The 13116-nt window shown below is 33.0% G+C and overlaps 2 protein-coding genes across 2 annotated transcripts; one reads left to right on the top strand and one right to left on the bottom strand.

Annotated features, from left to right (window-relative positions):
- The first annotated feature begins 2947 nt into the window (after positions 1-2947).
- Positions 2948-3455, top strand: mRpL42 (mitochondrial ribosomal protein L42). The gene has a single exon (XM_085946444.1). It carries the CDS (start codon positions 3014-3016, stop codon positions 3374-3376), a length of 363 nt encoding a protein of 120 aa, XP_085802570.1. The 5' UTR covers positions 2948-3013; the 3' UTR covers positions 3377-3455.
- LOC147072059 (regulator of microtubule dynamics protein 1-like) lies at positions 3412-10295 on the bottom strand. Its single transcript, XM_085946443.1, has 4 exons — positions 10073-10295; positions 9796-9990; positions 7454-7714; positions 3412-4562 (listed from the first exon to the last, which is right to left on the bottom strand). The coding sequence occupies exons 1-4, from the start codon at positions 10175-10177 to the stop codon at positions 4212-4214; spliced, it is 912 nt and encodes a 303-aa protein (XP_085802569.1). The 5' UTR covers positions 10178-10295; the 3' UTR covers positions 3412-4211.
- Positions 10296-13116: the final 2821 nt, after the last annotated feature.

The raw sequence follows: 13116 nt of genomic DNA, 5'->3' as shown, positions 1-13116 counted from the left end.
AAATCAAAAATTAAATTTTTTAGCATAACGTTACATCAAAACACTCTTTTAAAGATAATTATGTATTGGAAAAGAGCTATTTTAAATTTGGCCAATATTAAAAGGATGCATAATCGGTTAAATTTAATATTGAATAGGTTAGTATTTTGACATTATATATACTGTGGATATTTTTATGAGTAAAATTTTAGCACAGCACAAGACGTGCTGTATAATAATGCCGTATATTATTATCTATGGGTTCAATGGAGTATTTACAATTAATAAAATTACAACAAATTACAATAAGTATTACCAAAAATACTATAATTTTGAAAAGTAGAAAAAATACTTATATTTCGAAATTTCCTTACAATCTGGTGCAAAGTAGGTACTATAATTTAGCAACATAGGAAAAATTGTAGAACCTGGAAAAAAAATTGCTCGAAAAAAGTTAAAAAATCTCTTAACTGGTTAAAAATGAAATTTTTTGAATTATTCGTTGGTCAGCGGTTTTGGTTGGAAGAGGTACCTAAATAAAAAGGGGTCTCGGAATTTCTCAAATTCTTCGTTATTTTTTGTGAGAAGCAAAAATCGTATACATTTTCAACATTTGTGACAACGCGTACTATAATTTTTGCTGAAATACTATAGTTTCTTGGACCCAGTGATGCCAACCGTACTATAATTATAAAATTTGTACTATAACTTTGACCCGCGTACTATGTACGATATAAAACAGGTATAGTACGCCCAAAATACTATAATTTTGAAAATTCGGAAAAATAGATAAAAAATAGCGCTAAAGCTGATCGGGAGAACGAAAATACCTAACTTTTAAAGTTTCGTCTTAAAAACAAGACGTTATTCACCTTCTATATGATTTTTTGTCTAAAAAAAAAGGAGACGGTAATCACCTTACATCTGAATATTATGCAAAAAAACAAGACGCTAATCACATTACATTTCAATTTTTGTCTAAAAAACGAGACGTTAATCACCTTACAGTTGAATTTTTGTCTAAAATGAATGAGACGTTAATTACTTTACATTTGAATTTTTGTCTAAAAAAAAAAGGTGACGTTAATTACTTTACGCGTAATTTTTGGAAAATGCAGTAAACAGGGAACTCAGAAATAATGGGAACTGAAATACACAACGGGTAAGGCGATAGCAGGTAACCGACTCGAGTAAGGAAGAAGCCGGGTTAAACTTACACACGTGTTAAGAATACTAAAAACTGCTCTCGGTTTATGCTCATTTAATGTTTCTTGGTTTTATAGACTATGAAAAGGCGTTTGATTCCATCAAAAAATTCTCAATAATTATAGACGCCCTTAGCAACCAAGGAATTTCCAGACGCTACATAAACATATTGAACAGTATATACAGTGATGCCACAGCATGCGTGATACTCCACAAACGGTCGTGTAAATTCCCCATTAACAAAGGTGTCCGGCAAGGTGATACCATTTCACCTAAACTATTCACCGCTACTCTTGAGGACTTATTTAGGAAACTTGATTGGGAGGAAAAAGGTGTTCCAATTAATGGGGAGCACCTCAGTCACCTGCGCTTTGCAGATGATATTGTTATACTCTCACAAGACCCGAAAGACCTCCAAAGTAGAATGCAAGAACTCGCGGATGTCAGTCAAACGGTCGGTCTAAAGATAAATGTCTCAAAGACAAAAGTGACGAGGAACTGTATTTCGGACCCTGCGATTATCTGTATTTCTGGCACCCAACTCGAGCAAGTCAGCAGCTACGTCTATCTCGGACAGCAGGTGTCCATAGACGGAAGCATGCACGATGAAATTGCTCGAAGAACAAAGCTCGGATGGAGTGCTTTCGGAGGTCCGAATATTATCTTCAAGAGTGACCTACCATTATGTCTTAAGCGTAAGGTGTTCAACCAATGTGTGCTACCCGTGCTCACGTATGGCTGCGAGACGTGGACCCTCAACACGAGAGATGTCCAACAGCAAAAGTCACACAGCGAGGCATGGAGAGGTGCATGTTGGGCATCACGCGAAAGGACCGTAAGAGGAACGAATGGGTTAGGAAGCAGACAAGAGTACGCGATGTAATAGACGTTGCCAAACAGCTGAAATGGAGATGGGCGGGACACATTGCTCGCCGAAAGGACGGCCGCTGGACAAATGCCGTAATCCAGTGGTACCCAAGGGGTACGATACGGCCACAGGTTCGCCCTAAAAGCCGCTGGATTGACGAACTGGTAAAGTTCGGCGGAAATACGTGGCAGCGAATGACACAGGACCGAGAGAGTTGGAGAAAGCTTGGGGAGGCCTTCATCCAGCAGTGGATTGACCCCGGCTGATGATGATGAATGTTGGTGTATTACACACACTATTGCACGTGCATAATGCGTGCTTCATTTTCGTAGGATACTCACACATTCAAAAGCCTGCTTCACCATGCGGTGTATTGAATATTGCCTATCGGTATTCTATTTATTATCTGTTCTGTGGCAGTAAAGTATTCGTCATTCAACGCGTACTATATTTTTGCCGAAATACTATAATTTTGGAGGCTCGGTAATTCCACTTTGAAAATATGGCAACACTGTTTGGACCGCATCGGTCGCAAAAAGATGGCAACACTGCCATCAATAGACTTACAGCGTTGCCATGTCTACTGAAATTTCAGTAGATCTACTGATATTTTTGGCAATATACTGAATCTACTGATATTTTCTGAAATCTACTGATATTTCTCCATTTCACAAAATTCCCACCAGCCGGGAAAAAATTAGCCATCTATGAAAACTTGGGAACTTCGAAATTTTTCTCCTAAAAAAACGAGCCGACCATGAAAAATAGGGAACCTGCGGCCCGCGGCGAAATTTTTTTCCTAAAACAGAAATCTACTGATATTTTGTCGAATCTACTGAATTTTTTTTACACATTCTACTGAAATTAAAAATTTTGACTTGGCAACACTGATAGACTATTCACGTTCACTATAGAGGACGTAAATAATACTTGACTTGACCTAACCTTGCTTTTATCGAGATGTCAGGACTCTTGGGCATTCGTCTCTGCAAAGCAAACAATTTATCCTCTATAGTTACAATTTATAGGCAATTTGGAAAATTGGCAATTACGGATGATGGAAGTACAATAATTGCTCTACACCCCCAACAAAAATTCCCGTATGAACAATCTCGTCCGTTACCGGAGACTCCGAAGAAAACTATTGTATCAGTACTAAAACTTGATGATTTATCAGAAATTCGAAGAGTATTCAAAGACGTGTCTCCTGAAGTTGCTAGAGAAGAACTCATGCGAATAACTAATACCACCAAACACAGGTGGTTTCCGAGATCTAGGGACAGAAGAGCGAAGAAAACTGAAATGGACAGACCGTATTTGTAAACTGATAATAATTATAAAATAAGGCGCAACATATTTAGTTGTATGTAAATTTATTATAATAAAAATATAGCGTTATAGACAACAGTGTTGATCCTTTTCCTTACACCTACTTATTCCTATATAACAAAGTAAAAATTCAAGAAATCATCTTATACAAAAACAGAAGCCACCCGTAAAAATTCTGAATAGCATTCTTCCCTACAGGTAATTAAATAAAATAATTATGATCTATGTCACCAATGAATGCAGAAGTTTTCTTTCATATTATAATGGTTCAACATAAATTAACATGTATGTAATTTGCTACCTTATTCTGCCTAGACACAAATAAAAACATTATAAAAGGATTTCATGATCGTCTTGATGATATGAGTATGATTAATAAATGCCAACAGTAAATGAATGCTCTCATCTAAACTGCGGCTACCGGTATATGACATACCCTTCAACCATAGTTCAGGATCGCCTAAAGATGTCATATCACAAGAAAAAGTATCAGTACCAATAGTTTTTTTACATCCCTAAGCATAACACAGAAACTATGATTGTATAAAAAAGTTCTGCAAAACTGTTCGACATGATTCACCCGAATGCGAAGGCTAGAATAAAAAAAAGGTTTTGAACAGCAGAAGGGGAGCCATGTCAGCTCAACAAAATCATGAGTCTGGTGCCATGAATGGCAAGCCCAGATAGGCACATCGCGTTCCTCGATCGCATATGCTGTGGACATATTCGATGTACATGTATCATGCATTTGCGGAGATTAAAACTCAGCTTTTCTTTCTGTGTGTTGTTTTGTTGTAGTCTTACATCTTGCCACTACTTCATATTCTGACTAGTTTAGGGTCTTCAATATTTCTTGCGCTTCTTTGTTTGCTTGATGATCATCGTTTGATCTTGCAGGGTAAGATAGAGCTAAATTCAAATAGTATTTGCCAATGTCTTCCTTTCCTAGTTTTAAATAAGTTTTTCCCAGCATTAACAGATTCATACTGTAAAAGCGCGGTTCCACGATTTCAGCCTTTGAGAAATAGATGATGGCCTCATCAAATGTTGATGTCGGTGGGTTGGCAAAAAGTGTTTGGGCAATTTTTCGTTGATACCATGGCATATCTGTAATACGGTAGCACCATTCTCCCAACATGTACAATGTGGTTGCGTCCTTTGAATTGATCTCAACAGCACGCTGCAATAATATTGTTAAACATTAAATCTAAATACAATCCTGGTATAGCCAAAATCATTATTAATTTTTTTAAACAAATCTACGGTGACTATTATCTCTACTAATTTAATAGGAATCAGGGGTGACCAACCTGCGGCCTTTTAGAGTCTCAAGTGCGGCCTTTTGACTGAATTTAAATTTAAAAAAATAAATCCTTTTATTTTTATGTAAATTTTTATTTATTAGATTTATTAAATGATAGATTATTTTTATATCATTTTAGTGCGTTTTTACATATGAATTTATAATATAACAAAATCCCGTGGAGTATCAAAGGAGTGAATGCGCAACCATCAGGATAAAGGTCGTACTTTACCTGTGATACGCCTGCTGTCATTTTTTTACCTAAGTCGAATATCTATAACTAACTACTTAGTAAATCCGCCAGGTTAAATATTTTTTATGCAGAAAGATGACATCGCAACAGCATGTTTTGGCAGTGTCCATTAACCCCATTTTCTGTGTCAGCAAATGCAGAGTTGCTGTTATTGACGTATTAATTGTAGAATACAATGAAAGGTTTACCGATTTTGAGACTGATGTAATCAGGGACGGCTCTTGTATAGGAGCAAAGGTGCACTGATCTCCCAAATTATTACGTAACTATGTAATAATAAGTACGTATTCAAATACCTACATATTGTATAAATTAATTATTGTAAAATATCTTTAATTTGTCGCCCGTCTGCACGCATAAAATGCACGTAATTTCTGGCGGCCTGCATGTATGCATAGGAACGTCTTTCGTAGTATTAATTGTGGAGGAGAGAAATCGAACCGCCTGGCGATGAGTTTTTTTTCACGCTGCCGATAATGTGAGCTCAATTGTGATCTTTTTTTATTTCCGAACATGCAATATTTACCTCACTTGGAACACTGCCCTCCCAATCCGAGCTTACGAGCGCAGACGACATTTTATGACAATACTGTGTTTGACTGGCGCGAATAATAACAACTCACAAACGCTTTTGAAGTCGGTACAAGATTCCCGCGTAATATTTCAAATTATTATATTATTATTTCCTACGTTATGAGGTAAATGCTCCGTTGTTTGCCATATACCTAATATTGAATCGATCAAAATATCGATTAGAGTGATATTGTGATCATTAAGTTAGGTGTCGCAATCTCAACATACAAATACTAATTTTATGATTATTTTACCTTTAAAAATTAAATAATTTTAGCGCAATTAGAGCAAAGTAAACTTGTAAATGTAAGTAGCTGATAAACTGTTAATAACCTTTGCATAATATGTACATACTATAACTTTTTACGTACCTACTTATACTACTCTAAGAGAAGTAGTTATTTAACGAAAGCGTTACATTATAACAATTTCTACAATATTAAGTATTTCTATGGTGTACCTATGTGGAGTATGAGCGTTATTTTTCAACGTAAAAAAAGATAAAATATTTTTTAAGAAGATGAACAAAGCAATTTTTTTCAATCACATATTGCTGTGAATATACATCCTCCTACCTAACCCTAATGGAGACACAATTAAGGTGATGTCTCTAGGTAAAGTTGTTGTCGAAAAATAGCTAGAAAAGTTTATTAATCAGTAAATATATATTCAAAAGTAATGAGAAAAATAAAATAAAAAATTAAAAGTTATCATGGAGTTCCGTATTCCAAAAATACGTGTCAAATTCGGTACATTTGAATCGGGTGGCAACAATGAATGACATAAGTTTTATTATCAAAATTACGATAAAAATGTATGTAAATCTATTAACTAGGAAAACGCTAAACGGAACAGATATGTACCCATTTAGAGGTCAACTGAAACTGAGGACCTCTACGCTGCAACCAAATATTCCAATGCTTTCCAAGAAAAAGCAGACACAACCCAGTCATTTAAAGCTTCACATTAAAAGCTGTCAAATTAATAAAACGTTTTCATTAATTTTAAATATTTACTATATCCATGTAAATATATGTACTTATATTATAATGTACCATGTAGGTACACATTTTAAAGGGTAAACCCGTAAATAGATTAATTAATAAATTTCATTGTTTTCCTTCATTTACAAAATAATGTACTCATCCCTCGATTTATGCGGTCAAGAAAAAACAAAAAAAAACGCATTTTTTTGAAAAAAATAACAAATTTTTTTTTCTTAAAAAATCCTTTAGAACATATCGACTGCGTAAATTGAGGAATGACTGTACGTCATGCATTTTTATCTATGTTTTTTAAATGCGGCCTTATTTGATTTGAGATAGATGAATGTGGCCTTCCGACAGGTAAAGGTTCGTCACCCCTGTAATAGGTTATCTACAAAGTGAGAGCGTTACATGCTAACATTCAATATTTTTTTATACTGATGAGCTTAATTCCAAATTTGGAGATAATGCTCCGCAGATTGGTCTAATGCGACTGTTTAGTTTGAAAAAAACACTGCTGTTGCAATCATCAAGTTGCATGCTTCTCGGGCTCAGAGTCGAAGACGCCAGGACGCACATAAACACCTACAAATTGGTCATTCCTATACCGGCTCGCCGATCGCCGCATCCAAATATCTATACATTTCGAAGGTTACGTGCGACTGTCGCTAGGTAGATCTGCGCAGTCTTCATATGCAACACCGGATCGCCGATCTTGGAAGGTTTGTTTTATGGCTATGCAACAGACGAGGCGAGTTTAGATGTGAGAGCCAGCTTAACCTAGCAATAACTTGCTTAATTTACCAATGTATTTTATTAATGTATTAGATTGGTGTTTGGTGTTATATTAATAAATTATTATTACCTGCGGGCAATTAGACATTGTTGTATAACCCACATGATTTCAGGTTTCGTTTCACACAAGTTTAAATAAAACATTAAAAAAATATACAAACCAGCATGTGTTTTTTAACAATCTCCAAGTTCTTAATTCTTTCTTTCAAGCCGTCGCAAGAACTTTTTAAGTCCAATATAACAGACATCCATTTATGAACTGCGTAATGGTTATCGTTCAACTTGAGAGCTTCAGAGATTGCATTATAAGCTTCATTCGCTAAATTTCCTTTCAGTTTTGCATCAAGTTCAGGAGCCATCGCCATTTGATACAGGCTCCTTGATTTTCTCCACATTACTTCAATGTTATCTTCAGATTGACCCTACAATAAAAATATTAAGACTTTACCAAATTAAACACACATCATAATCAATGTTCCCTCTAAGCACACGCACACCTACCAAAATATGTCCGCACACATGTTTTCATCCCTCGCACAGTCCTCTTCTTCTTGAAAGGAAACTTTCAAGAAGTGATCACCATATTCGTCCCGTTCTATAGCATGTCTAAGTATATGAAAAAAGATACGTATTTTAGTTGTTAGCAATGACCACCTATGTGCCGGGTCCTCTACATTTCTTAGTCTTTGATATGTTCCAACTTGCAAGAAACATTGTCAGTACTGTCTCATAGTAGTCCTTATTGTGAAAACATCACAGTTCTTACAATATTTTTTAAACGGTAAAAGTGTTTGTGCTAAAAAGCAGTGGTTTTTACTTCAAATATTTATAATACAAAACACAAACAATTCAAGGGAACAATATGATTGTTTGCACAGTTACATAATATAAAGTACAGTTATTATACTTATTCATTATAGAAAACTTATCCCCTAAAATGTCACAAAGGAGTGGATGTGATATTTCAAATGCGATCAGTAAGAAGAAATCCTGCGATAAATTTAAATTGAAATGGCTCTCTGAATTCGTCGAAACAGAAATGCCATCTTCAATGCATTCGCAATAAGTAAAAATTGGTGATATATTTGTTTATTCGGAAACAGATGATTGTGTCAAACGCATCATTATGCTCCGCAGCAAATATGCAAGGAGAATTCACTTCTGGAAAGAAGTGGATTGAATGGAGGTTGTATATTAAAATTAAAGGCATTTAAGTCAAAAAGTACACCGGGATGCTGTTACAAAATTGAAAAATTTGAAAAGAGGTGGACTTTTGAAAATAATGACGGAAACACCCGAAGAACGAAAGAAGAGGATTGAGATCACTGAGTGCAAAAAATCTGGTTGCGATTTAATCAAAGTGTTAATCGATAATGTACTATTGGCTATAAAAATAAAAGCTTCTACGCTTTCTGTACAAGATATTCATAATCATGTATCTAAATACACAGATTTGTATGTGCTTGTGGGGGGGGGGGGGGGGGGGTGTGGTGTAAATTTACTACACCGGATGACACTAACCCTGCACAGATGCGTTCATGATCCGCACACACAATAGAAAAATTAGAGGGAACATTGATCATTGGTATAATATAAATTTACAAATCCAACTCTCCTCTACATTAAATGAAATATTGCATAACTTCCGCTTCATGGTAAAATGATCTCTCTACTAATGTGTCGATTAAAATAAGGAAAGCCTTTCTGGGAGGGTATCGCATGCAAAAAAGTCATTGTTCAGTTTTTGTCGATTCCTAGTTAGCTACTGATAATAAAAGTATATCAAAAATAATATCAAATGCGGTCTTCGTTCATATGAAAGAATAAATAAAGAGAGAGGAACTTTCTCATATAGATGAAGATTACATACATATTTGATATTATTTTTCATACAATAATTAATATCAGTAGTTGAATTTGAACTGACAAAAACTGAAGAGTGGCAGTTTTGAACGTTATGGTCTGTAATTATTAATACAAATTGTTCTTATTTACAACAATATTATTATGTTTTATAGGTAGAAGTATAGATAGATACATTAAAAGAAACAAATTTGTCACTGCATTTGTCTGTTTGTTTGTTTAAAGAAGGTAGATTTCCAGTTGGGTGAAGAGTATTTTTGGTACAGTTCGGTTATGAGGAATACAGCGGAAAACACATTTTGAAAATACCCGATATACTGGATTATTATTTGTTAGTTTGGGTTAGTTTAGGTTAGGTTTGGTTAGGTTAACCTAACAAATAATCCAGTATATTGACTATTTTCAAAATGTGTTTGCCGCTGTATTCCTCATAACCGAATTCCTGAAAAGGCAATAGCGGACCGAATAAGATGGAGGATCTCTAGCATACACAGTAATTTTAGAATTATGTCAAAGATAACTAACGTTTCTAAATGTGTATACGTCACATTTTTAAAAAATAATTCAGATAGTTCAATAAAATTAGAACTAAACATACATTCGCCTACTCTACGGTAGGTACCACCCTTGAAATATTTACCTGAAGATTCTTTAAAAAATCGCAGCATTCACTGTACTGGCCATTATCATAAAGTCGGTCAGCTTCTTTCAACTGTTTCTCAACGATGTCAGCCACCGACGCCTTCTTCTGACCTGAGTTATCTTTTTTCAGCGGCCAAAATAATGCAAGCATCGTTATCCATCTCATCGATTGATTGTGCCATAATTTGGAAAACTAAAAAAAAACAAAACAATAGAAATTTTATCATACATGACTATCCGAAGGTGTTACAAGTTTCTAATATTACCCAACTTACTTTGACAATTGAATTATTGTTAATAGGTGTTATAAAAACTTTTCTATTATATATCACATTCAAATTTCGGAGTAGGGCACGAAGTCTAGATATCCTTAAAGACATTTTTCAGTTGACCTTTGAATATTGTATAATAATAAATAATATGTGTGTATGTATGTATGCAATGAAAATAATAATATTATTATGACATTGTTAGGCTACAAAATTCTAATGAAATGTCATAATGACAGCTGAAAATGTTACCACAAGTAATAAGAAAAAATATTCCCCAAAATGTATCTACTAATTATTATTTAAAATATGTAAAAAATTTCAATAAATTGATTTATTAGATTTTATCAAATAGATTGGACGGATTCAATCTCTTTAGATTTTATGAAGTAAAAATATTTTATCACTGATGTTATAGATATAATAGGTATAAATTATTTTCTCAGATTTTAATTGAATCGAAAAATCTGTACTAATCAATAATTTATATCAGAACTGATAAGATGTGATTTTGAGGAAATTATGAATGTTATAGGTACAACAATACAGATTATCTATAAAGTAAATCTTTAATATCTACCTACTTGAAAATAATAGCACTGAATAAAAATATCCCCTCTCACGATATTAGATAGCAGAATATAAATATTATCACTACCAAGGTTAGCAAATAGATTAGACGGTGCCTAAAATACCTAGTCATTATTATTTTCATTTATTATATTATCTTCACAGCACTTAAACGTTTAAAAATTGTTTGTCTTTTATTATTCTTCAAAATAAAACATAGGTATATCGTGATTATTTTGTTCAGTAGTTAAAATTACCTACTCATGTGAAAATTATGGGTATTTATGAGCATTAATGATTTCACAAATACTTGATACTAAATTTTTTTGAGACTTAATTTTTTACTAAAACTCAATTGAAATGTTGAAAATAAAATAGCGATATGGCAAGGACGCATTTTCAAAAATCAATTTTTGTTACCTGCTCTGCTCAAGGGCGGATAAAATATCGTGTATTCGTATTGACAGTTTGAGTTTGCTTATCGACAGTGACTTTTTCGTATAATGAGAATTGACTGAAGAAATCTCTTATATTGTCAACATGCAGCGATCTGGTAAAATTTTATATCCATTTAATATATTTTTCATACATAAAACATCTATAAAACCTCTATTTAATTTTACCGATCCATTACCTTGGCGCCAAGAGGTTTCTGTGTTGTTTTGTTAGCATCTTTATTTGCAAGTCCCAGTGTCATACCGATTGTCGGCGATTAGTTATATTTCTAGTGTACTTGGTACGCCGATAATGTATTTCTCATTTAGATCTCATAATATTATAAAAAAGTTCAAGCAGTTGGGTGAACGAATTCACTCAAACTTACTTACTGAGGAAGCTGCATTTCTGCACATGATAGTAAAAGTTACTGTCAACGGCATAGGGGAAATTCAATATTATTGTCAAACAACATACTAGCCTCCTTTTTGTTTTCCTGGTTATTCTTATCTCTCTACATATACTTAATTAATATCTATTAGGTCACTCCCACCTTTTGGACTATTTCCATACATAATATTATGTAGTACATAATATCTATAAAAAATAGATCAGTTTTATTGATATATTGAGAATTTTGACATCATTGGAAACTAGGCACACAAAGTAGGTACATATTAAACCTAAAATCTTTTTTACTTCATTCCCTATAGCCTTAAATAAGTAGAATAATATTAGAAACTATCCCAACCAAGTGCCTACTTAATGATAAATGCATAAAAATGTGATACCTGCATAATATTACTTTTAATGTTAATGTATTGTAATATGTGCATAATATTAATATGTGTACGCATTTCATACTATGTTATCTGTAAATGAGGCCTGTGTCATTTATTAATTTGGTATGATGTTATTGTTTTGAAAATGTTAAATGAGGATCTGATATCATTTTATTTATATTTTATTCTTGTAGATAATTAATTACTCAATGAGTTTTTAATTAATTACAGGCATTATTTGAGTAAAAAGGGTACAGTACACTGAATAAACTTCATTGGTATCTAATAATATTTTAGCAAATCATACCCGAAAAGATTTGTTTAAGTCAAAATGTTTAAGATATTTTAGAAAATTTAGGTATAGGTTCAAGCCACATCTGTAAAATTTCTGAGATTTCATACACACTTCCAATATCAGTTCATATCAGTTGTACCTACATTCCTAATAATATTAATATGCATATTTAGTTGTACTTGTAAATTAATATATACATTTTATACACATAATAATACACAGCACTTTATTATGTCATCAATACTGGCTTAAATATTATTCGATTTATGAAGTATATCTTAGGGTTTCTCAGATAATCATAATAGTGCTATTTTTTTTACATTTAATTTATTTACTGACATATTATTATTATTACTCATTTTTTCTTTAATTTACTGACCATTGACATACATAAATAAACTGAAAATAATTTTGTTTTTTCAATGTAATGTGCAAATTCATATTTTGTAATGTGCAGGTAGTTAGTATTAAAACTTCTAGGACGCTACAAAAGTTAAATAATAATTAATTGATTATAATTCTACACGTTTTAGGTTTATCGATAAATCTTTCCATCAACTGACAACAGTACGATGCTAAACGATTTGACATTGTTTATAATATTATATACTATATAGGTATATAATGCTATGTAGAATTCAGTGGCGAAGGGTGGAGGTAGGCTGTTAAGATCCGCCATAAATAGTGCACATTAAACTTTTTCAGACATACATATTTGTTTTCATTGAAATAAGACTACAATTTACAGATAATGTTGGTTAGATTTTAAAAAATCAATTAAACCCTGAAAAACCAAGCCATAATAGATAATAGTCAAAAAATACACGTCTATCAATAAAATATCTAAAATTATGCAATTAAATCATACATAACTTTGAGCATTTTATAGATAGAATAATATTTTTTATTTATTATAGTTTGATTTACGCAGGACTTAATGAATTAAAAAAATGAACCAACAATATGTG

This window comes from Rhyacophila brunnea, unplaced genomic scaffold, assembly GCF_057557595.1.
Source record: "Rhyacophila brunnea isolate RB1 unplaced genomic scaffold, BYU_Rbru_1.0 scaffold_2, whole genome shotgun sequence".
Classification (NCBI taxonomy): Eukaryota; Metazoa; Arthropoda; class Insecta; order Trichoptera; family Rhyacophilidae; genus Rhyacophila; species Rhyacophila brunnea.
Note: the sequence above shows the minus strand (reverse complement) of the source record. Positions and strands in the feature narration are given on the sequence as shown.